We start from the raw sequence: 26,839 nt of genomic DNA on the forward strand, positions 1-26,839 counted from the left end.
CTTTAGCCTTGGGGAAAAAGGGAGGAAAAACAATGCCTTATACACACTCACAAGATTTTATCACTACAATAAATTTCTAGAGAAGCTATTACTGCTTACTCCTACATGCAAGTTTATAATAAGAAAAAAACAACAGCAAGGTAAGTTGAGATAGGCTGACATTATCAGATTTCTCTTTAAGAAATATGTGGTTTTTACTTACTAATCATCCTTCCCCAGAGAAAGAAAAGCAACTTTAGAAGTAATCTCATTCACAGATAATTCAAACCCATTAAAATAATGGAAACTTTATTTGCATGAAAAACTTGCTTACAATCATCAATGAAGAATGAACCATTTGCATTTTCCTATTTCATGACACTTATGAAAAATGTATTAAATAAATAGTTGTGAACAGATTAAGGTAAGGCAAAATTTAAGATAAAGCCCCTATCCATTGTTCACAATTTTTGAACATGGCTCATGCTGCAAACAAGTGAAAAAATTCACTAAAGAACTTCTGAGTTTAACAAGATGTTACATGGGTAATTGAATCACATCCTCAATCCAAAAACCCAATAGTAAGTAGTTTTGTGCTCAACCATATACAATAACTTTAAAAGGGTCAATCTATTCAGAGCAAAACTATTTACAGTTAATACTTTTGATAGAAGCACTTTGTTAGTATTGTGCAATACATTTATAAAAAATGGCTTCAAATTCCATTTATCAACCATTTGTAAAGTGCTACTATCAATTCCCATGCTGCATTCTAACCCCTGCGGAACAACACCGATGTACACCAGCCACCAGCATCCCATTGGCTTCGATGGGCTTCAGAGTGAGGACAGTCCAGCATACAAATCACCAATGTCACAAACCTACTGGTAAACACAGACATGTATGTAACTGTAACCCCAGGATGTTTGATCTGTACTCGTTCAGAAGCAGGGGGGTACTCCCTGCGCTCGTGTCAAAGGTCCGTACTGCAATATCCTAAACACCTGTTACACAATGGAGAAAACTGGAATTGCAGCGTAGTGTGAGCTGAGTACAGAGTCACTTGCAAGTAGCATGCTTTTGTTCTAGGAAGAGTCTAGATCAGAGCGGTGGGTTCTGTCCCTCAGTATCCATCTCACTGTTATTAGGTGGAGGATGAATAGGCAGAATATCCAGCTCATCTACTTGGGGGGTAGGATGCATTACCACAAGCTGGTCCTGGGGTATGTCTGCTGCCGCCGCTGCTAAATTTGTAATAGATTTGCTTTTCACACACTGAAAGTCAACGTGTCGACTCTTTCCTTCCTCCTTCTCCCATGACATCCGAATAAAGGGTCTTTGGACATAGTTGTAAATCACCTCCGGCCTTCCACCCGGTCGCTTTTTCACTTTCTCTTTGTATGTGGGATAACCTGAGAAACAGAGCACGGCACAAGTTCACATTTCCTGTACTGCTTAGTTCAGGTTTTCTTTTACAAAAAGGCAGGGTGTGGAAGCATAGGGAAGTTTAACAGTTGTCACCATCAACATCCTGAACAGAAACAGATACCACTGTGCTGTTTAACTTAATGTTATCTATGCAAGGAGAGCACACAGTCAGCAACTGTGTGTTTAACTACCAACCAAAGTGTGAGGAAAGCAGCTACAGTACTATCGATAATTAATACTGCCACCAGAAAACTTCCAGAGTTCACAGGCAAAAGCTCCTTCCTCAAGCCAAAAGCAGCTGGCTGTTTCTAAAACACTAGGACCTGGAAAGCAGAAAATGAGATCTCAACAGCTGAGAGCAGCTCTGATCTGTGGTTAAGTTCCCGAGTGGAATCTTAGCATATTCCTCCTCACTCCCCCAAATGATGAAAATACATAATTTTAGACCAATTATCAGTTCTGGTTATGCTGTGGTTGAGTCACCTCTTCCCTCTGCGTAAGCAATCATTTTCATTACTAGAGAACATTCTATTATGGGGCACTACAATTGAAGTTTAGTCAAACAGTTGTTCTTTGTCTAAAACAAGAAATGCCAGCAGAAATAATCTGGTATGAGCCAGCGTTACACACAAAACCAGTTCTTGTTCAGTTGAATGGCACGTCAGTCTGAAGGCTCACACCTTTTTCAGCTGAGCTGCTTATTTTAGAGATCACAAGCAGTTAAAAGCATTTGCTTTTGGTTGGTGAATTACAAATGTAGCTATGACAACTTGGTGAGTGAATGACAGAAATCCTGCAAATTATAAAGGCTGGGTTTTTAAATATCTAGGTCAACATTCAGAAGGAAAATGAAATGCAAAGAAACCCAGTTGTTACAGTCTTGATAAATTTTAGACTATTTAGTGTAGTTGTCTTTTACAAAGCCAGAGTTGAGATTTTACAGATCAGCCTAACTTACAAGATCTTTATTTCAGATTAGTATTTCTTTGCACTTCAATGATCCATTTGATAGTTTTTTATTTCCTGAAAGAAAATATTTACTTGCCACTTAACACAAAATTTTTCAAGTCCCAAAAAGGAACTCAGACTAAGAACAGAATATACAAAGCTGTAAAAACGCATCATTACTTCAAATAAAGTAAAGAGAAGATTTTGTGTGAAAACTAAAGGGCAAATGGCACGAGATGCAAGTCGTAGTCAGTAGAAACCACTTAAGTTAGTCTGCAGACAGCCTGGCAGCTCAATGCATCTGGTAGACCGGTCATGAGCCAGGAATCAGGTTTTCTAGCTGGACCAGCAGTTTATTAGGTACCACTCCCCCTCTGGCCATTTTATCATATCGCCTCCATACAAAAGACAATCCCAACCCTTAGTTTTTGAACAGCAGAGACGATCATAAAGCAGATAAGTGCAGCAGACCTTCCCCAAAGAGTTAGTGCCCAAGCAATGCTTCTCTTACCTTCGATGCCCAGTCGGATCTTCTTGAGCCCCCTTTCCTTCAGAACTGATTTGGCCACATCTCGATTTTCAATGTATTTGAAGAATCTATACAACTTCGTGCTGTAAATAACTAAAAATACATTTTAATGAGGGAAAACTGTACTCAAAGATTTCTAGTCTTAAAACACAAAAATTTATCTCTCTCACTCTTTTGCTTTACTCCAATATTTCTATTTCAAAATAGGGAGAGGGACTCAAGAACTCTTGAGAAAAATGGCTGGAGGCACTGTGAAATGGGTTGGCTGCATGTCTTTTTCCCCTATCAATTTAGTCTGTTTTATACACTTAGGGGGTTTTTTTGTTGGATTTAGGAATGCAATAGAACAATTCACAGAGCAAACCACATTATATACTCTGAATCCCACTTCCACAAAAAAAAGTCTTATTTTTTCCTTTTTTGATAGAATTCCTGCAGACATTAAAAAAAAAAAATAGCTTTCCATTCTGCTTGCCATTATGTAAGAGATCTGCAAACTAGCTTCAGAAAACCCAGACTTATGAAGCAGAACTAGAGAGACACCTTTCAAATTTAAATTATAGCACCTTAAAAGAAGGGACTGGGGCCACCGATCCCATACAGCTGCAGAGATCCAAATCTACTGCTCATGAAAAGTATAAATGTAAAAGGCAAGTGTGTGCCTAACTAATTTCTTAGGGTGGGAGTTATTCTTAATTGACATCTTTGAGACATAAAGGTCCTAGAAACCCGAGCCAGTTGTGTTACTACACTAGAACAGCCACATTTATTCTATATTCACATCGAGCCTCCCTTCTGCAGGTTTGCATCCTCCAAAAATGTAAAGGTTTTTTGTGTTGGTGGTTTGTTTTTCTGTTAAACAAACAAAACTGTAATACTTTGAAGAGACTTCTAAGAAGATTTCATACTACTGGAGTACAAAGAGTATCTCAAGCTCCTACATGACCCCACAAACCCCCAAATTTCAAGTTTTCACACTGAAGGAAAATTTCCAGCTACAAGGGATAGCACTGATGCAGGGAAGGGCACTCCACTCCCAGGTGTTTTTGCTTTAACTCATCTGTACATCAAACTCTTACATTTCCAAAACACTAAAAGACACTTCCCCCCTCAAAAAAAAAAGTCTAGTTGTTCTCCCACAGTAAACATGACTCCTAACCATTTTTCTCATCATGCTTTTTCTGAAAAAGTATTTCCTTCCCCCCCAGTGACTGACAATACCTTCATAATAAAAATTACCTTCGCTTTTTAATTAGATTTTAATGTAACATGCAACATATATGGTTCTGTGAACTTCCGAACTAAGGTATTTGTTTGGGGTTTTTTGGTGAGGCATTAGGGATGTTGTAAGGACTTTGCTAACAGCGCTTATGTACAAAAAAGTTCAATCAGCACATTTACTGCTACCTCAACCATAGCATGGGTTGGTGGAAACAATGAAAATAAACTTACTTTGTGAATACTCCTCTCCCATTTGTGGAGGATACTCTTCATCCCAGTCAACAACATCATCATCTGTCAGCACAACAATGTGGCACTCCCTCTCACCACTTTGGGCACTGGCTACCATTAATGGGAGAATCATTTCTTCTAGGTAAAATTCAAATTGTTTGCGAGCACCATCATTTGACAATTCATGCATAAGAGCACCTGAAATAAAATTTTAAGCATAGGCACATTTGAAAGCTTGGTAAAAAAAATGAAGGCTGAAATAAGAAACACAGCAGTTCTGTTTATTTTGCAGTATTTACTGAAGAAAGCTGTAAAGACACTTAGTCTACTAGTTTGTGTAAGATCAGAACTTTTTCAAATGTTTACCAGAAGCCACACCAAAAACTAATAGGACTGTCCTGCAGATATTAACATAATGTTGGGCAGACAGAGGAGTGACTTTGAGGAGTCCTCCTTCACGTTTTACTACAACTAAACGTTTGGTAATTGTGTGTAAGACTCCTTCAGGCTTCCTAAAAGAAATGTAATTTAAGCCAGTTGCTGAAATAGTAAAGCAACCCACTTTTCATAAGCAGTAGCTTAAAAACAAAGCCTCTCAAAACCCTCACAGCATGAGCTGCTAAATCCTTCTACTAAGGACAAAGTGCACCAAGAGCGTGACTCAGCAGGCAACGGGCCGTGAGGTCGTGGCACGGCCGGTGAAGGCACCGGTGCCCTGCGCAGATCTCGGCTGGAATGCCACAGCTTGGCCCCGCGCCGGGCTCTGCGCTGCACAAACACCGTGAGATCACAGGAACCAAAGACACAGGCCAGGTCATTTAATCATTGGCCAAAACCTCAGCTCTGCTCAGGAAAGGAACGAGCTGAAGAGACACTATCCACTGGGAACAACAACGCACCCTACACCACCACCAAAGCTGTGCTACTTCTGCTAGCAACACAGCTTAATTCTCATAAGCAAAGTGTTGAAGAAATTCCCCTCCCTGTCCTCTGTAAAAAAGATACCACTTAATGTTACTGTATCTGTACTGCAAATGCATCAATGGAGTTTAAGTATTCCACAGAGCTGACCACAGCAGGAAAACATCCAAATATCAGATACGGAAATATCAAACCCATCATTTTTCAAAAGCCATACATCCATTGTCTTTGGGGCTTTATTAAATAAGAGAGGATAGATTTTGCTTATGTAGTGTCAGCAATGTTCCTTACCTCAATAAAAAAACCCCTACAATTTGGAACTAAACCCCCCATATATTTGCTTAAGGTAGTCTGTATAATTCAAATTATTTTAATAAATTCTATACTTACTGAGATCTCTGCATTTAATAGTACTATATTCAAAAGAGATGCAGAGATAGTCACATGCTTCTCTCAATTCAGGAATAGATATCCCATCAGGACAGCGTATCACTCCAGTCTTGTAGTAATCCTGCAGTAATGCAGCAAACAAAAACACAATGCACTTCAATATTCGCTGACAGAAACATTTCATCATTTCTTTTATGATGCTTTATCCACAAGCAAAGGTAAAAGAGCAACATATGTTAAACTTTGTGAATTTTATTGTCCTCAAATTTATCAATTTTCTGAGCTGGTTTCAGAGCAGTGAGCCCTGGTTAAAATTGTTATTTAAGTGACAACTATTAATACTGATAATTTTGATGCAAGTATACTGTCTTTTATCTCTCCTTCACTCAGCTTCTGCTATTCCAGTTCTGCTGGTAAAGTGTACTTTGTGTAAATATGAAATACATGAGGGGCCATTTTCTTCTCAGGCTGAAGTTTGCTTTTTTCCTGTTACCTGCAGTAAGTTAACTTCTAGTACTCTGTTTCATCTCATTTCAGCACAAGAACAGCTGAATGTATCTGAACTAGGTGAACTAGATGCACAGGAGAAGGTGAACAAATCTCTGGCAGGCAGTTTTTTGGTTCATTTCATGCCTGCTTTCTCTCTCCCTGGCTGTCACATGCACACGTTGAGAAAACCTAGGGGTGTTCTCCTATCAAGCATTTTTCCCCCCCCTCTAGAGAACAATACAGAACAACAGTATTTATTCCAGCCACAAAGTCCACATATGTAAGTAAGGCTAAAAAAATCAAGAAGTTATGCCTCCTAATACCCATAGTGCTTGTCCTAACAGTACTTGCTCCCAAAAACTCACCAGAATAGCACGAAACACAGTGGAACCAATTCCTTCAGCAACTTCATACTCTCCTTTTTCATTAGGACGTGTAAAGTTATGTTCTCTGCCTGATCCAAACATCCTGCTCAAGAATAAAAATAATTTGGTTAGAATGCCTCACTATTTTTTGTAAGTCTGAAAAGTAAAATGTTAAAAAAGTACTGAAATGGCAGGGAAAAAACAGTCTAATCTCATATGCACATACACTGTTTAGTTTGGTTTATGTTTAGCAAGACTACTAGCAAATAGAAAGCAGGGTAGTGTAACTCAAGAAATTTTAGTTTAACTCTTCAATCTTAACTTGCCAATATTCTTTGATCAAAACAATAGCCAGACCAGGCCATTTCTTGCCAGCGCCAAAGGTGGAAGGAACCCAAAACAAGCAGTCTTTAGCATTTGTGGGGAACAGGTTTTGTTGTGAAATTCTCATTATTTAAAGACATTTGAGGTAGTTTAAGAAACAGAACTTAGTGTTCAAATACATGCAACTCACTTCAATCTCATTTAAAAGATTTAGTTAATTCAGAAGTGAAAAACAAAATTCTGATAGAAGATACTTGTACTTAAGGGTAGCATGTAACCTATTTCTCCCTGCTAGGATGCAAGGAAGGTTAGACTAAGGAAAAAAACGTAAGTCCTAAACAGTACCTGACTTTTTAAAACATACCTCTGATACAGAACTATACCCACTGCTTACAAAAAGCATTGCCATCCACTCTTTGTTTTATTTACAAATATACCCCGATGGCAAAACTCTGCTTTTATACACACAACCTAAAGAAACAGCTGGTGTACTGTTTATCACAGAGAACAAAGTAAGTTTTTTCACTTAATGATTTGACATGTTTTCTGACCACTCTTCAGGACAAGGAACAGTATTTAGGAAAAAGGCTATCTAACAGGATATAGGCTTAAGGCAAGTAAAACATTCTTAATATAGTTAGCTTTACCTCCCAGAACATACTAGCTAAGCTGTTCCTGTTCAGTGCCCTGTGAACTGACACTGGGGAAAAGTGGGTTTATAAATAACTTGCATTTTAGAGCAGTATTTCCCTACCTTTATTAACCTACTTTTGAATTAGCAGATGATAAAATAAGCTTGTTCCTTGAACCAATCCCAGAGGGAGAATAACTCAGCAACTGACACACAAAAATTAAAAAATCTAGAGCATGAGCCAGCGTCACTTACTCTGGGCACAGAAAAGGAAACTATTTCATCGCATAACTGCACACTGATACACTCACAGTTTGTTAGTGAGGATATTTACATGTATGCATGTATTATATGTATACTAATGCCTTACATCAATTCTTTTAATTCTATTCATTATTACTTCTCTTTATTTTCCTTTGTCGTTTACAGAGAAGCATTTTTTGCTTTCTCTGTAACTCTTCCCTGACTTTCACAAAACAGGGAACCGAGGTACTATTTATCCCACGCAGTAGCAATTTAAACAAGGCAGAAATTGTTTAATCATATTTATTACCTGTACCTTGGCAAACAGCTTTATATATATATGTATTCTAAATATGATTATATCCTTACAGGCTGAGAAACAGCCACATTATAATGAAAAAGCCAAATCCAAAGTGACACAGACATAAACCTTCATTTCTTTCTTGCCACAAGTTTTTAAGTGGTGCTCTTTCATTTGGACAACACAAAACCAGGCACTATAGGAGCAAGTAAAGTATAGAATCTTTTCCCAACAAGAAAACATGATAAATATGTTGCTCATTATAGTTTCTACAGAAAATATCACACACATATTGTGGACTTTCATTCAACTACTGACCCTTTTGAGTGTTAAGTCTCTTTGCTGAGAGGCTCTGATCTGTTATACTGACTATCTATTTGACATTCCCTTGTCCAAAAAGCATATCTGAAGATAATTGTGCTGAGCTTGAGTGTTGTCAGGGTAGGCCTATTAAGCACAATAAATTTCTTCAAGGTTTTCCTCCTTGCTATTTTGAAAGAGGCTATCTATACTCACTACTTTGTTTCATGTAGCAACTAGCTTTAAAAACAAGAGATGGAATGAGGCAGACTGAATACAGAAGCAGTGCCCAGCAAGGAAGAAGGAAACAAGTACACCATGAAATGTTAATTTACTTATGAACTCTCTTGTCTCTAGGTAGGAGACATCTAGTTGCATCTCTGACAAATATAAAGAATTTACATCTGATTTTTAGTTAAAGACTTGCAAGCAGGTAATATGAAACGTTACCAGAGCTGTAGCAATATGAGTTTAACAGCTATTTAAACAGTTTTAATACCTACAAAGCATTTATGGCTCTCTCCTACAGTTGAGATAAGTTAAAAAAAAAAAAAAAAGATACAAACCTGCCCAACATTGTATTAGGTTGTGCAGTAAAGATAGAAGGATCTACAACAAATCTGGTGTTATCCACGATGAGCGTTACTCGTTCAGAAGTTCTTACATTCCGAGCTCCCTCTTTTCCATTTTCATATACAAAAACCATTTCCCCACCAGCCTTGCAGCTCCCATCTGAACTCGACTGGCTACTGTTTCTGCTGCTGGTCCCCACGCTAACAACAGAACCGTTAGGGGAAATCTTCTGAGGACGAGGGCTGCTTGGTCGGGATGAACTGTGATCCTTTTCTCGATCTTAAGTGAGGAAGAAGTGAAAGGAGAAAAAACAGGAAATTAAATTATAGATTTACATGAGCTTTATGCAGTTTGCGTCTTTCCAAGCACAAAACATGTCAACTTTGTAATTTAAGTACAAATTCTTTCAATTAAATCTATTCTAGTTAAAGAAAACTTCAAAAATAACTGCTCATATACGAGATCCTAAAGTTTCTACCACTTAAGACATCACCTCCCCTCCCCAAAGCCTTTACAAGAAAAAATTCTAGTACTGAAAAAGCAACTCAACATAATACAGAAGCTACACATCACAGTTGGTGTTTAGTGCTGTAGTTCAAAGAAACAAAGCAAGTTCCACCAGTTAAAAAAAAAGGTCTTTCCTATATTTCTAAATATCTAAACTTTACCAAGTAAAGGGGAAGTGTTTAGTCAATTATCACCTTAGAAAAAGTAGACTGCTCTTCTGATTTGCACTATATAGGAGCATTATGCAGGAATACACACTGCAGACTGAAGAAAAAGTTATGACCTATCAAGAAAGGGTACTCCCAGCCCAGGTCACACCTAAGAAATCTGTATGTTGTGGTATCAACAAATAATGCTTTTTATTGTACTTTTTTTAAACAAAATGGTAATGAAGTTTGAGAATTCTAATCCTTAAATGCTACAGATCCGAACACACCAGAATGATACTGTCTTGTTGGTGAAGTAACATTCCTGATGCACGGAGTGAGCTGAGATTCTGCTCTTTCATGGGATGAGTCACGAGATCTGTCACTTGATCTGCGTCTGTCCCTTGATCTCTCATGTCCACCACTCGCACCATGGAGGCTCATTTTTGTGTAGTCTACTCCTTTAGCAATACGAGATGAGGTGCTGAAAACAGAAATAAGAGAAACATTCAGCATTTCAGAACTTGAGAAACTTTACACATTTAAATTTTACAGGCATTCACACTCCACGTACATGTTTTGAAGACTGATATTACCCACCTCCATTTTCTTTATTGTACTCATGTTTATATTTACAAACATAAACAATTATTTGGAACATTAAGTAGACAGCAAGAATTGCCTGTTTATTGCTGTGTGATCTGCAGAGACACTGCCTGATCAGTTGATCCTGCCTGTGAACCTGTATTCATAGAAATCCCTTCCAGAACAGCTAAGTCAAATACAACTGAGCACTTTATTTTGATTCTTACTGTTAAATTAAATGTTTTACTCAAACCATGAAATCAGAAATTAGGGGTCACTTTTTCCAATGCAATCTGTTTTGGAAAACCCTTCTCAGAGCACAGGCTTTTAGTACTGACTTATATTTTCTGCAACTTGCCCGTTACAAAGGTGGTCAGTCTTAAACTGGTTTATACATCAAGTCACACCAGCCAAGGGTTTATTTCTGCACATTCGTTTTTAAAATTTCAGTTACTCTTTAAAGGAACAGAAGTCAGGCACCACAACCCAGACAGCAAACACTGGAACTACAGTAAAAAAGCCAAGACCTGCAACGCTGTCAGTAACAAGTAGGACATTTGTTCTGAACTACCAAATTTTAAGTTAACAGTTCAAGATTTTTTTAGGCTGTGATGAAGTTATGTTAACATTCCTTAATTTAAGATACTGATTACATTTTGCAATTAATTATTAAACCTACCAACAAAACCAGTCAGTTTCAAGATCCAGTACTCTCAGAAACTATCTAAAAATTAAATACTGACTTGCAACAGCTATTGTTGAATTTTACCAGAAATACTCACACCTTTTATTTGTACTCTTTAAAACAGATTTTTTTTATATCAGGATAGCACAGACATATCTATGGCCTTGCATCCCACTCAAATTCCTAAAGCAGTTCCTTTGCTATTTGCCTTTCAAGTCTGGGCATGACAACACTCCTTATTTATGGGGTTAACTGAAGAACTTTCCAAAAGCCTCAGGTACTGGATAACCATGACAGATATCTGCACAGCTACAAGGTCCAACAGACAAAGAAGGGTCATAATTTCCCACAGGAGCCTCAATGTCCCACTTGCTGGCAGCCTGAAAATCCCACAACTTTTACCAAGAAGACCTTAAATATGACTGCTAGGAAAGCTGTAGGAGTCAAGAATACAAAGTGGTAAGAATAATGACCTAGCTAAGAAAAGCACAACAAATTTTAAAAGCATGAACTGTACAAGCAAGTTGAGCAGAATGTCCTCTTTTTAACTTGCTTGAAGACTATTCAAAAAAGTGAACGTCTAGCATGACATGTTTCAGCTTCAGGTTTCAGTGAGTGATAAGAAGAGGAACGTAAATCAGAACAAAAAGGTTATGGTAGATCTTATGCAGTTGACATTGGCACAAAATAAGTATTAGCACAATGCAAAGAATAAGAAAGATATCTCCCAGCTAAGGAACACAAGCTTCTTCCCACGCCATCTGAATGAGGGAAGGATCTTGTATCCGATAAAGCAGAAGTTTGGTGCAGAGAGAATCTGCTGCAATACTGTTTCCTGCCAAGCTTAAAATATGCTGCAATAAGAAATGCATCTTTAGGATGTGAAGTCAGCCAAAGGTCTACTGAGTAAGGTAAAAGAACTGCAAGCCTTGCTTATGGCTGGAAATGCTCAGATTTACAGTCCAAGGATAAAGATGATCCAACCACTTTCATGAAAAGAAAACAGAATTTTCCTCAGGACTTCCAACGCAATTCTAGATGTAGTATGACATCCAGCATTTCAGCACAGCTAACACATCTCCTCACTTGTTCTACTTCTCCATCAGAGAAAGACCAATTCTGCATTATGAAAACAAAATGTGCAAAAGCTTGCAAGAGTGAGATCCACAAACCTCCCTTTCAAGAATATCAACAATTTAGGAGAACTTCTGCACCTTTTCTTCAATGTATATATGCATACAAAACAAAACCTTTTTAATAGGTACAAAATATGCCCACAAATGATGAGAAATGTCAGTTACAGACTATAATTAAAATCTAACTTGAAACCAAAGTCTGACTCCTGTTCATACATGATGATATTCATTACTACTACAGCTAAACTTCCCAAGAAATAGTAAAACTTTTTTATTTATTTATTTTTTTTAGGAAAGAACCTCTGTATGTCATCTGCACATTTGTATTTGCACATTATGGTATAACCAACTATCCCACAAAATGGGTGGGTGGGCATTTATATTTGCACATTATGGTGCAAATAACCAACTATCCCACAAAATGGGTGGGTGGGTGAGGGTGTGTATGTGTGGAGTACTCAAACACGTACATAGCAGTCCTGTGACAAAATATCTCAGCAAATCCTAATAAAGCCCCATGTGATCAGGCCTTTGTTAAAGCAGTGCTTTGATCCTAGCCCTGTTAATATTGCTAACCATGCTATGAAAAAACAGAGTTTTACAGGTGCCACATTTTATAGTATCAAAATGTATGACTCACTATTTCTCAATAGTCCCTTTAAATAAGGGAAACACACGAAAAAATGAAATTGAACAACTGTAAGGATACGAAAGCTTATCACGCATTTTGGGAGAGCAGACACGACTTACCCTTTAACAGAGAAGGCAATTAAAACATGATTCTTAATCCAGAAAACCATCTAAAGCCATATTACCCTCTAAGCAGTGATTCAGAGTTCACATTGAAGTAGGACAAACCCTAGTTAATAATCTCTTTACAGGAGCTGAGAAAAACAGGTGCTACAGGAAGTAGCACTGACTCAGCTGGCATCATACTTCCTCCTTAGTCATGTCTGAATAAAGGATTAAACACGCCGGGCACGACTGTTCCAGCTGCACCTTCCCAGTATCGGAACTGGGGCTGCCTCTGCCTGGGAGGAGAGGACAGAGTGCGCAGATGAACGTGCCTCCTGCTGCCCGCCACGTCCGTCCCTTCGGAGCATGGACGCAGGAGCCAGCAATTCAGCACAACACACTGTGAAAGAGGCAGAGGCTGCCAGCTGGAGGAGGACACGATCCTTAAATATTAAATCAATTGTTTCTGAAACAGATAGATTAGTAAATAATTTCAAAGAGCTGTTTAAATTACAGCTGGCCATACCATTCATTTGCTTGCTCCTATGTTGTACTTTCCTCCCTTTAACATACAGATGAATGCTAACTGTCAGACTGACACATTATCTATTAGCCAGAAGATGCAAGATGCAAGCCAAAATGGCAAGATTTCTGAGAATCCAAGCAGTTTGGCTTGAGACAGCACCATCTGAATCATGAATCTTCACTCATCTTAATAACAGCCACCTGAAATGTCAAACTTAAATCTCATCACTGTTGAGTCACAGTACAAAAAAAAAAGTAATTTCTTTCTTTGATCTGTTGGATATATTCCTGACAAAATCTGAAGTTCCATTTCTTTAACAGCATGTATACCCAGATATATACTACCGCTGAAATACAACTTTGCTCTACAAGAAACAAGACAACTAAAATGGGTTTAAATTTGGACAAAGAAAATAGATGGAATCTAGCATGTCAGGACAGACAGTCACTGGCTTTACCCTGCAACACTTGACTAAGAAAATCATGTCACTGAGCTACTTTATTGATCAGTCTGAAAAAGGAGCTACATCTGTGGCCAGTACATATGAGAGAAGACTTGTAGCTTATGTTTTCCTGTGAAGAGGTTTTAGAAGAAGTGGCAAGTGTTCAAATGAAGACATCAGAACTGCCAAATAATTTTGATTATTTTGATAGGACTCATTAATATAATTTTTTTCCTCTCTAACAAAGCCACTGGGGACAGCAGGTTGTTTCTGCAGGGAAATGCAGCAATGTGCAGAACTTTAACTACAAACCTGTCTCCAGTGATGCAGACAAGCCAAACTGGCATTCACTTTGGAGTTCCACAGTTGTGTCGACACAACTGCCTACCTACACCAACAGAAAAGTGACTGACAAAAGCAGAGCTGCCCCATTTGCAAGAACAGGCAAACTGGTAGGAAGTATTGTGGTTCACAGAAGCATTATGCAGACCAGATAAAACAGCAGTACTTCCCAAACAGCAGTGAACCACTGATAATTAAAAGTGCCAGGAAGCCGTTGGTGTCATGTGGCACCTGGCTGCCATACTATATCAATCTGCAATTTCAGCCTACAACAGTCAATGGTGCCCTGCACAGTGCGTTACTTCGAGCCTCCAAGAAAGTCATTATAGTTTCAGATCCCTATCTCACTCTGAAAAGAGGTATCTGCAATGTCACTTTTCAATTAATTTCCCAGCCGATGACACGAGCCGTGTACTGTGCTGTGGAAGCCACGGGCAATGACTGAGGCACAACACCAGCCTATAAGCAAAATTTTCTGCTGTGTGCTTAGTAGCCTATCGCATTTAATTTAAAACTGTAAGAGACAAAAAAAACCCCTCCAACATTTTAAATACACAGTCTCATTTTCTCATTCACTAAAGCTGGAAAAAGCCCCATGTATGTAGACTACCTAGTACCCAAAAGTTTATAAAGGAAATGAGAGTCTTTCTTCAGCAACTACTTTCCTACAGGGGGGTGGGGAAAAAAGCCCCAACCCTATGAATATTGGTATATTTAGACAATCTTCACAAATTCAATATACAGTTTTTCCCAGCTCTAGAGGAACACTGGGACACTAGCACTCACCCATTCAAGAACTTAAGTTAGTGACAGAATTTTAATTTTCCCCCTCAGTCAGGGATCAAGGAAGCTCTGCCTCTGTAAAGGGAACCTGCCTTACAAAAAAAAAAAAAAAATATCAAGTTCAAGGCTTTCTTTAAGCAAACCTATTTAAAATGATGTAAAGGAGGAAAAAGACTACCATCAAAATGGTATATTTATCATACTGGCATGCTTCACATTTTTGCAGTAAGGGAAGAGCTGTTTTTAAAAAAATGTAAATGCTCTTCAATTTAATGATGCTTTGGAGTCATCTGTGAAAGGAGAGCTTCAGCTTGTCTTTATACATAACAACATATTGCTCTGAATATATTACTAATGATTAAACGAAGTCATTAAACTGAAATAATTCCAGTGCCAAAACAATTAGCATGTATTCCAATACAAAAACTTCACGTTGCATCCTACTGAATACTGCCAATAAACATACTTGTTTTATAAAATTGCCTCTTGCCTACACAGAATTATGGTGCTAAATCAATATACTTATTACTCCCAAACCCACTCTAAAACCTTACCTAAATTAAAAGGATGCAGCAGTGGAATCTTAACCAAGATTTTAACCTCTTTTTTCTCCCTTTATCTTATAAAACTTGTATTAACTAACTCTTCTTAAAATATAAACTTAGATGCAGTCTTTTCCTAGGATGATTCAAATAATCAATCCTGTAGAACAGGGATACACAGCTTTATCTATACCCAGTTACAGATACAGTGTTATAAGGCTTTAGAAGAAGAAATCTGTTCTGCTCATATTGCTAGGACTCACACAATGACAATGCTCATGCCTCTCTTCCTCCCCCTGAAGTCTGTTCTTTGTCAGCAGACATTTCTATTGACCAGTGCACACAAAGGACAGTACTTTTCCTTTTCCTCATTCTTCTCCTGAATAATGCCCACAGATTATTCCTCTTAACAGATACGCACCTTCCTCTTGTATCTATCAGGGAGGAAACACAAAAGCATGGAAATAATTTTGAAATCAGAGCACAAAGGAATTCTGTTCCTTCCAAGAAGGCAGCTTTGAAAGCCAGATCAGCATCCTTGGGCATTACTTGTTAAGTTCAGCATATTTGGTATTTCCATCATTTCTTCAGTAGTTCACTGCACCATCAGCGAGTCTTACTTTTTCCTCCATCATCTTCCCTTCAAGGATAAGAGATTGTAGCTACACAGTCCATTAAGCGTTCAAAGACGCAAGCCCCTCTAGATACTAATTCAGCTCAATTTCTCACAGTCACTGACTCAGCCATGCGTAGTGCGATACTGACGTCTGACCTCGCAGCCTCCTGTGAGCTGAATTCATACTTGCCGTTCCCCCATCGCTGAGCAGCCATTGGGCACCGCGACTGACAGGCAGGGTGGGGAGCGTGCGAGAGGAGAGCTGCTCGCTGCCGTGCCAACTACCATCTGCCAAGCTATTTCTAGTCCTGCCAGCTTGTCGGGCTTCAGCACACAAACACCACATCTGAAAAGGTTATTGCTAACTCTCTCTTGTCACATCTCTCATTTGTGTTCGTGATTATTCAAGACAGACAAATCCATGCAAGTTTCAGGGGACGGTTAATTTGTTCCTGTAAAGTCTGCCTGGATTAATATTTAAAATGAATTCACCTTTCACTGAGTTCATAAGCAGGTACAGCAATAGCCTTCTGACAACAAGGCAGCACAGCCTCCATTTTTTAACTACAAACGCCCCTCTTCCAGCAAGTCTCAACCAGGAAAAATGTACTACACTTTGTAACAATCTAAATATTAGTATGTAATTATACTAATCCATATGTTTCCTGATCAAAAATCAGTTCACCAAGTCCTGATGTACTGTATCTTCACATCAATAGGTCATCAAATGCTTGATGACAAGTCAAGCATTTGACCGAGCACAAAAAGCAAAGCAAATTAATACACGTGTGAGGATAAAGTTTTCTGAAAGTTTTTTTTCTTCTTTGGGGGAGGATAAGTAAGCATTATGCTACAGTTTTTTTAAAATTATTCTTTTTAGAATGTCCGTAGAATGTTTTGAGGAACCACGATACACTGGAAGAATAGTTCAAAAGCAAGTCTTAAGATAAATAAAAATGAGGATGTCATAAGCAGTAGAGTGGAAATTAAAATATGATGAAAGCTGAAGGAATAAGGGGGATCGTTCAGCAAAAGATTGCTGTTACAGCGAGGAAGTCAGCAAGAAAAACAAGAGACTTGTGATTAGAAAGGCAGGACAGCATCGGCATTCTAGACTGAAGCGTCAGCTCTTTAGACATGGAAGGAAAATTTCTGCTCACACAATTTCAATTACCTGAGTCAGTCAATTTCTTCTTGTTTTTAGTGTCTTGTCATGGCTCACACAGCCACCCTCCCCATGCCCCAGGAACAAGCCTTTTCTTCCCTTCACAATAAGCCATAGAAGACACGGCTGCAATAAGCTATATAGAAAGTATGCTGGAAAAACCTTCCTTCTCAGGCATTTTTTTGCCTCCAATTGAACAGTTCCCCAGCAGCAGGAAAAAGTGCAAGTGCAGCCAGGTAGTTTCAGCACTGGGTCCCACAGCAGAATTTGCATGTTTTGTTCTTTTTCACTCCTACTTCAGGTCGCAAGAACATGCCATGGATGGATTAGCTCCCAATTCCCACAAAACTACCCCGCAGGCCAGGACATGCAGCATCCATCAAAATCTTGTAGAAGCACAGTCCCACAGTCACGCATAACCTGGGGCTCCACCTCCAGTAAGGAAGCCCCCTGAAAGAATTCTCTCTGCTTAATTTGGTGAGTGCTACAGGATCTTCCCTCAGGTCAACACACCAACTCTGTGAACACCTCCCCGCTCCAAAATTCTTAAATATTCACATAATTTTGGACTTCAGTGGGCTCTCTCAACCACAAGTAGTATATTTCTTAGTAAGTCAGTTTCATTTAAGAAAGGAAACAACAACAACAACAAAGAAAATCTCTTAAGTGTTCAGTTGTCCAAGGGATTTTTCAAGCAACAAGGAACTAACCTTTAGGTAGGTATGCATTCACACCTTCTTAATTCTGTCAAGCTACCCAAAATACATGACCTCCATAAAAGGATACTGATTGCTTTTCTTTATATACCAATTCCTACTCCATTTTCAAAATGGGACATTAGGTAAAAATAAAAATTTAAGAAACTGAGAAGCATATTCTTCTTGGAACTGGAAAGTACCTCCGTTTATTAAAAAAACAGCTTCAGAAGTTCACATTCAAAGTAACCGGGTCAAACTGAACCTGTATCTGGCCATTATAGTCTCTGCTCTCAGAGCAGAAAGGAGCAGACTGCAACACAGAAAAGAGTTGTCCATAAAAATTCTAGGGCATAATAATTCTGAGCATAATCGCTTTACCTCTAAAGTGCTTTGCATCTTAATTAAAAGTCAGGGTCTAATCAAGTTTTACATGATGCCAAAGTCCACCACAAATAATATCTGATGATATTTGGAAAAGGTCATTTGTGTGCTGGAGAAGTTCAAGAGGATTTAGCGTGTGCTTTTGCACAGAAAGGCGCTATATTCTCCTTCTCAGCAGTGTTCACAAGCTGCCATTTCAGAAATGAAGGATGTTAAAAAGGAAGAAAAAACCCACCAAAAAATCCAAACCCCAAAACAACCAACTGTTTTAAGACCACTCACTATACCTTAGATACCTTACAAAAGATCAGCAGGCCAATATTTTTGAAAGCCATCACTTAGTGCAGCCCATTTTCTAGATTCCAAGAACATCTCTTCCCAGCCCATCTCAGTTTCTTCTGAGAGCTTTACATCCTGGTACCAATAAAATCTAGATGAAGAGATCTTGATCTGTCAATACCAGATTGCAATTAAGAGCAGGCAAGTTTGCAGTTACCTTAAAGCAGATGATGCACAGTAATTCATGGACTATGAGCTGAGCCTATGGTGACAGCAGGCCTCATTATTTTCATGTCATACATTGTGTAGGCCTGCCCCATGCTACAAAATGTTCAACTGCAGAAATCCAGTTTACATGGAGAGAAATAAAACCCACCTTGCAGTGGAAAACAGATTATACATTCTGATATCATTCCAAAGATGAGAAAAGGACCCTTCTGGGGATGCTTCACATACTCAGAAAATGCTGAGGCAAGTGGCACTTCCATTCACAACCCATGAATGCACCCTCCCAGCATGCAAAAATAATAACAGGGAAAAAAAATCTCACCATTCAGCATCTGCACTAAAACTTGTCATCTATGGAAAATTTTTCAAAGAAGTTGAAGATTTTCAAGGATTCAAGAGTCACAACAACAGAATCTGAACACAGTCACATTTTGTTCACTAAAGCAGTAGGGCAGGCAAGACTTTGAATCTAACACTATCTCAAAAGAATGAACAAACAAGGAACTATCACATGGGACTAAACCAGAAGCAGATTTAGAAAATTAAATCCAGGACAAATCTTAACTAAGAGGCAAACTTAAGCCACAGATTTTTCACCACAGCTCCAGAGAAAGCACTTAGTAGAAGAGAATTCAAATTAAAGTCTTCCAACAGCAAAAACTACAGCACTATACAGAAATTATATGTGGGAAGCTAATAACCAATGAAAAATTAAATAGAAAATACAGAACAGCAATACCTAATAATGAAAATATGAATTCAGAGATCATTTACTGTAACCTCACCCACCATTTAGTCAACACATAAGTTCCTGAAAGTTTTCTTCCATCTTATTTGGGTACTTAAAAAGCATCTCAAACATTTTTGTAATAGCTTGGACAAATAAGACTGCTTGTATCATTAGTTACAGGCAGCTTTAATACCATGTAGTTTCATCCTGTCAGGCTATTTAGATTTATACCAGGGATCATTTCCATTATATTTTTGATTCTTGTTTTCTGAATCTCTCCCTTCTGAGTTTTCTGTTACATTGCCCTCCTCAGAATAAGAAAAAGGAGGAGAGAAAAAAGTGGTACAACTTGCCAGTGGTTTCAAAAATTGGATGCTCACCAAACTAGAAAGAAGAAGATAAAATGCTAACCTGTGTAACTGTTTAATACATACATCCCCTAGACAGTTTTGCCACACATCCTTTGCCTGAAACAGACAGCCCAGCGAAGGGAGCGGAGTCCCCTGGCTATCCTTGCTGCTGCATATGCTGTACACACAGAAGGACGGCTCGCAGTCCTAGATTATGTTTTCTGTGAGTCTAGAAAATTATCTAAGCTATTTTAAGAATGTTAAGGCTGGAGGATTAAACACTCCAAAGCACCAAGAAGTGACAAGCTAAGCATCTATCTTAAAAATTACTCCCTTGCTGAGATTTATTATAAAGCTCTTATTTCAGCGTTACACTTTTCAAACCTCAAGTATTCTTTTCCCTAATATAACAAGCAAATTTTGAAAGTGCAAGACAAACAAGACTGCAGTACTCAAACCTTTTAATAAAACAGTTCTGTTCGAGTTATATCATTAAAACTTAAGTCTCCAAAAGCATTTTTCCCCCCACACTGCATTTTTTCAGAGACTTTCATTTGTCTGGAGAAAAAGCGTCAATTAAGTCACACAGGATAGTAACATGCATATATTCAGCCACCCAAAATCCAGTTATTTTGTTTAGGATTTTGAATAAAATACACTATTTTCCAATAACTGGATTCTCTGAAGTAACCAAGTATCTCAAATTAACAAGTTAACAAAATATTTCTCCTTAATTTATTCCTTATTCTATTCTGACCTTAAACTATTAGTTGGATTCTCATTCTTAAAGATTTCCAAAATGAGTCTACATTATTTGGGGGAAAAAAATATAAATAAAAAAAATCAGATGTTAGCTTGAATACTATATCCCTACCATGCACATTAAAAGCTTTCATAAAACACTGGCTGTTCAGCATTTTATTTGAAATACAAACTGGATTTTGACAGAAATATGTCCAACTTAGCTGCAAATATTTCAGAGGCATAGATATCATATCTTCTGTCATGTGAACCTTGAATTCAGATAGTACTAAGTGATCAACAGAGCCTTTCTGAAAGGCATCAGCCATAGACTTCCTTGAGTTAACTCCGCATCAAATAATCTTTTCAGAAAGCTGCACAGCTTTTTATTTAAACATTTCCCCAAAATAGATAATCCACAACAGACCACACATGGTAAGACATGTGCACTGTTTCTCTGGACTGGATTTACATAGCTTCAGCTTCTACACTTTAATACAAGTTTGTCTACTGATTAAAGCTCATCATCATAATGCTGTTTCTGCAAGGATCTGCAGAGACTGACCAAGATGTCATTATTTAAACTTTGAGTCTTCCCTGTCTCAAGTTATTTAGCAACTTCTATGCCTTCAAAATTCTTTCTAATCTAAATCTTCCCTCAACTGCTGACTTCCAATAACTCCACTATACATCAAGCGTTATCTGCATCAATATCAGTTTTAGGTTTTATTCCAGATCACCAGTCATGGGAGGTAGCACAGGATAAGAGATGAACGACATGAACTGGACTCAGCAATGAATGACCCACTCACAATCACACTGAGACCTGACAGTGAACAGTCCTCAACTCGCACACAATGCCCTATTATATCTATATTGTCTGCTGCTACTGCACCACATTTTGATCCTAAGAAGCACCCATCAACCACTTACCAGACATCATCATCTTAATAAAAACATTAACAGTACAAAGCTATATTCCATAAGCCTACACTGACCAGCAGCACCAGCCACTCTCTTTGGTTCCGTGTTAACCGCTCCATTATTCACATTACAGACAGGCCTATAATTATGTGGGTCTCCCTGTGAGCCTTTTAATTATTGATGCATTCTTTTTTCCTGCCCTCTTGTATGTCTCACAATTATCCAAGATTTAATGACAAGAAAATCACCCACAATATTAATTGCCTATACAATACTTTGGGCAACACTTGAGTCCAGTTTATCTGAATCTGTGCAATAAAAATGTGAATTCAGTTGCTGTTATTGAATGTGCTCCTTAGCTCTTTTCCCATCATCTTGCAAGTGGGAAAGCTTAAATCACTAACAATTTTAGCTAGCTATCAAGAGATGTTGTAGTTATATTTAGCACTTCTAAAAGGGCAAAGTACTTGGAAGATATACACTTATTTTGATGCTTATATATAATTTTGAGCAACATGCTTCTTCACATGCATTTGCGAGGTGACTAACTGCTTTGCTTAGCTCACTTTTGAACACTATATGCTGTAAAAACACTAATTAACTTCATAATGTCTTCAAATCAAGAAGCATGTAAAAAACATTCTTGCAGTGAAGGATGTGGGCAAAAGCAAGATCTGACACACAGCTTTACACAGAAAGTGCTACAGAGTGTGATACTTGCATGCAAGCAACTATTAGTTATCACAGTGAACAAGTTGCAATTATTTTAAACATGCTACTTAACAGAGAGTACCAACAACTAAAGTGATGAACAGGAAGTAACTCCAAGTAATCACCCCCAAAAATCCACATATTTAGCTGGTGTCTTGATATGCGCACAAGGCATTTAGATTTTTTAAAAAAGACTAAAATCCCACCCACAGCAAAACAGATCTAAGCACAGATGAGGGAAGCTGATGAATCAGTTAGGTTAGAAAATATCTTTTAAAATAATTAAAACCTGTTCCTTTCAAAAAGAACTGCAAAATTGATGACAGGACTTGCCACAACCAGATACAGTAGCCTTTAGAATGGACTTTTACTGTAGTTTTTGAGATGCAATAGATGGTACATATCACCTACCTTGAATGTTTACAAAGTTTACGAGGTCTATTATGCAATTTCCGATCCCAATTCTCTGGGTCACTGGAGTTACTGTCATAAGGATGAGGCCGTCCTGCCATTCCACTGCCAGCTTCCTCACACTACTGCTCTGAAAAGCACACATGCAGCACTCACAACCTATATTAAGAGAGCAGTGTTTACCTTTAAATAATGCCACACACACACACAAAAAAATTAAGACATGCAGAATTTAGTGTTGTTAGGTTTTGGTTTTTTAAATAAGATTACAGAAAATAGAATATACTGAAGCACAACTTCTAAATTGCACAACAATAGTCTTCTATACATTTTGCTGATACCTGCACTAAAAATTTTGTTATAAGGAATATAGTTCTATAAAAGCTGGCAGACAACTTTAATTTTGCCACAATTAATTTCACTGTCACTGGTTATAAAACACAAGGCAAACACATCATAGTTTTCTTTCAAATGTATAAAGTTATTTCAAAGAAAGATTCCAAATGTAGAAGAGAGACCAACACCTTTACCATTTGAACGGCTGCATTAAAATTAACAAATAGTTATATCTGAGTCCTTACTACAAAAAGGAATCAATAGCAATCCTTAGAAACACACAATGTAGTCCAGCTTCACTCACTTTTGCAGAAAAGTCACAAAAAATTAATAGAAAAATAGACATTATAAGCCTAACCTTCCTTGAATAGGATGCAATATTATGTTCAGCTCCCACTAAAATTCACTCATAGATAAAATAACCTTGTGATGTCAATAAAGATAGCAAATCTTAAGTGACTGGTGTTCAAGTCATACCTATAAGTGACACTTGTGTCAAGACAGTTGTCTAGTTCAGAATAACCTGGTTACAAAAATGAAAAAGTAGCCACAAGTGAACAGCTGATGACTGTACAGCATCTGGAAAAAAACTGAATTACAGATAGATAAGCCTACTAAGTAACAGAAAGATTAGCCTACTATGTTTCCCTAACAATTTAAGCTAAATATTTTAGAAACATCTCCATCACACCACCTCCCCTTTATTATATTTCTAGTGCATTCAATGAAACTTATCCTTTTTGGAATTGAGTCACAAAGGAACTGAGACTTCTTTAAAACAATGTATTTTCTCAAATAAAATGTCCCTCTAGTGATGGAAAATAGAAAAGCTCTTCTGACAAATTTAGATTCTCTTAGCTAAATTTAGACCCAAACATTTTTTATTACAGAGAAATGGTAGAGAACAAGCTTAAAAGTGTTAGTTGCATATGTGTTTTTCCTTCATGTTCAATTCTAACAAAGGAAATAGCTTTTCTACCAAGTATACAATCTCCACCACAGGGCTGGGTTTTTTTCCTGTTATGGTTTCTATAATTAAACACACTTTGATTGGAAGACTCACATGGTCAGGTGTCCGTATAGAGTCAGGAAAGGAAAAAAACATTTTATTTAAAATTACAGGAAATACTCAACTTTCTCATGAAAAAAAAAAAAAAAAATTAAAATAAAAAAAAAAGCCCCAAGAAGCAATTCCTTGTGTATTACCTGGAAACACAGGTTATCAAAGCACAGTCAATGCATGACAATACTACACAAGCATAGAAGGTTATAGGATTTACACACATTTATCAGATGTGTTTAGAAGCTTAAAAGAGAGGAACCTACAACCTATTTCAGAACAGAAAAAGTACTATTAAGGAGACAAGGGGAAGGAAGGCTGGTTCATAAATCCAGTTATGAGTTACTTCGGCAGCAGTCATTCAGAACTCAGGTGCAGTATGAAGTGCCATTTTCACACACAAGCAATACAAAAATGAAGACACCTTTTATCCTGAATTGAAACAGACTGTTCCTTACATTGAGTCATTCAGCAAGATACACAGCAAGTCTTACTACTCATGGTAACAACACGATTTAGAACAAAAAGCAAAGATGGGCGTTCTCCGAGTGGAACACCACAGCTCCCATTCTGCAGTCCCTCCCTGACTACTGCAGGGTCCTGCTCCAACTCCCATATTTGCTGAAGCTTCATAGTGTCAGGCTCATTTAGCACCTGCGTTTCTTTTATTTGTTACCACAAATTCTCTCTTCCCTTTAAAACCTTCTAAATGACTTATAAATACCTCACCCTCGCAGGTATGGATCAAAGCAGGTGCCTTATCAGAAACAGGTTGTCATTCAGCAGCTAGTTCTTATTCATTTCAATTAATTAAGACATCAGTACTTGAATTTAGCTTTTACACTGGAAAGATATGTAAAAGCAGCTGGTTTTATGAGAGCTGCAGCTGAAAGGACAATTTAAAGTCACTTTCTTTAATTGTTTCACAGTTTCTGCCTTCTCCCCATCTTTTGTTTAATGAAAGTGACAGATTCACCAGGAAGGTATAGGTTCACATACACTTCAAAGAAAAAGATTGTTTTAAGTAGGATCAGTTCCTCAATCTGCTTTGTTATGCAGCTACACACTTAAGCCATGACAAAAAACAGATGACACAGAAGGACAGAAACAAATAAATGGGACTGCTCCTCCTGAACAAGAGTATTCCCTTTTCCCAGCTTAAAGCATACAGGAACGCCAGCAGTGTCACTGACAGGGCACCAGGCTGGCACACAACTCGGAACTACAGCAGTTATGAAAAGCAGATAAAAACCTGAAAGTATCCAAAGCCACATCTTGAGAAACTTCTAATACAGTTCCAAGCATGTCACACTATGAACAAGAAAGTCTTCCCTCCATCCTCCTCTCAGCAGAACCTTAACAAATACCACTTCTCTAAGAAACAGTCTGCTGTAACACAGTCAATTTTTTCTTCTCTTCGACTGTTGTTGGTAGCACTTTTCTGCAGATTATAAACAAATATATTTAACCATTTTATTTCAGGTTTTAACAAACCTGTAAGACTACAAATAAGGAAGTTTTTGATGCTTTTCTCTATTGAAAACATAAATTTTTCAATTAGAAAATGGTGGATAAATTCTGTAAAGTAACTAATTAGTCCTGATTAATTTTTAAACACTTCTGCAAATCTACTTTTTTCTACAATACAAAAGACTGTATTGAACTGTGGTTTGTTTTTTTTTTTTTGCATGGATTCACACTGTGGGCAATAAAGCTTTTTTTGCAGAACATTATGGCCTTGGACATAAAACAAAAAAACTGCAAAAGTACATGGCCCCAGATATTATTCAATGCCTCCCATGAAATCAAGGAGCCACACCTCGCATGTTAGTAAAGGCGAAAAGGCCCTGGGAACATATGAAATACATTTAAAAAAAACAAATCCAAATATCCTTTGTAGATCACAAAACACTGTCATATTGGCCAAACTGACTGCCATTTTAATTAGCTAATAAGCAATTCTCCAGCTGTAAAGAATGATTTCTCACCCCTCTGCAGAAAGCTAATACTCCTGAGAATTATCACAGAGAAATAATTTTTCTGTGTAAAACAGAAAATCAGGAAGCAGACTTTAATTTTCAAAGCTTTCAACACAGTCTGCTAGAATACTTCAGATATGCTAACATCAACTTGAAGCCAGAATCATCACTAATTTATGAAAATTGTAGACTTTACAAGAGAACTGTAAAGACAGACACCCGGTGAGTTTGGGAAGCTAATAGTCCATGTGGTAGAGCCACCCCAGGCATTGCAAAATACAGTAATTAAAGTGTTTACACCACTACTTGAAGAGCTCATGAAAGGATGTCTCATACACTAACTTGTGATAGCTGCAGAACAGATGATGTTAAATAATACTTAAAGCACATTCAGTTCTGTGTCATGACAAAATACAATGCACAAAAGATACACAGCAGATTAAGCAAGATCTAGACAACATCAGACACTGGACAGAAGTGGACATACACTCTTCAGGGTACTGCAGGTGGGGAAAAAAAAAAAAAAAAAAAGACTTCTTTGGGAACCTTTCAGGAAAGATGTAAAGCCAATCTCAATCAACACCAACACATTTCAAGCCAGAGAGCCACACTGTATTTATTAAGAATACTTGTCAGGCTGCAAAGCTCTGGACTCTTACTAAAACAGTCTGAAGTTTTGAGGCAGAGGCCCAAGATGTCATTGTCTGGACACCACAGCTCATCAGGTGGAATAAAGAACTGATTGCTCCAGCTGTCACTACAGAAGACAACATTCAGATAACTAAGACATAATAGTTGAGGCAGCTACTCAGCTTTAGGCTTTGGTCAGAAGCATTTCCTAAAGTAGGACAGGTTTCAGAAGCTCATCTGCTCTAACCTGCTCCATCAGTGAAATACACTGTAAAGGTGAACCAGGATAATCAGAAAG

At 37.9% G+C, this 26,839-nt stretch overlaps 1 protein-coding gene across 2 annotated transcripts; it reads right to left on the reverse strand.

Annotated features, from left to right (window-relative positions):
• Nucleotides 1–268: 268 nt before the first annotated feature.
• On the reverse strand, nt 269–22,696 carry BTBD10 (BTB domain containing 10). Of its 2 annotated transcripts, none has more exons than XM_010166291.1 (8): nt 22,537–22,696; nt 9,817–10,010; nt 8,867–9,152; nt 6,502–6,604; nt 5,648–5,768; nt 4,337–4,534; nt 2,867–2,977; nt 269–1,391 (listed from the first exon to the last, which is right to left on the reverse strand). In XM_010166291.1, exons 1-8 carry the CDS (start codon nt 22,635–22,637, stop codon nt 1,081–1,083), a joined length of 1,425 nt encoding a protein of 474 aa, XP_010164593.1. In that variant the 5' UTR covers nt 22,638–22,696; the 3' UTR covers nt 269–1,080. The 2 variants fall into 2 exon arrangements, with proteins under 2 accessions (XP_010164593.1, XP_010164586.1); XM_010166284.1 differs by lacking the exon at nt 22,537–22,696 and adding an exon at nt 15,724–16,028.
• Nucleotides 22,697–26,839: the final 4,143 nt, after the last annotated feature.

Source organism: Antrostomus carolinensis, unplaced genomic scaffold (assembly GCF_000700745.2).
Source record: "Antrostomus carolinensis isolate BGI_N321 unplaced genomic scaffold, ASM70074v2 scaffold36610, whole genome shotgun sequence".
NCBI classification, from domain to species: Eukaryota; Metazoa; Chordata; class Aves; order Caprimulgiformes; family Caprimulgidae; genus Antrostomus; species Antrostomus carolinensis.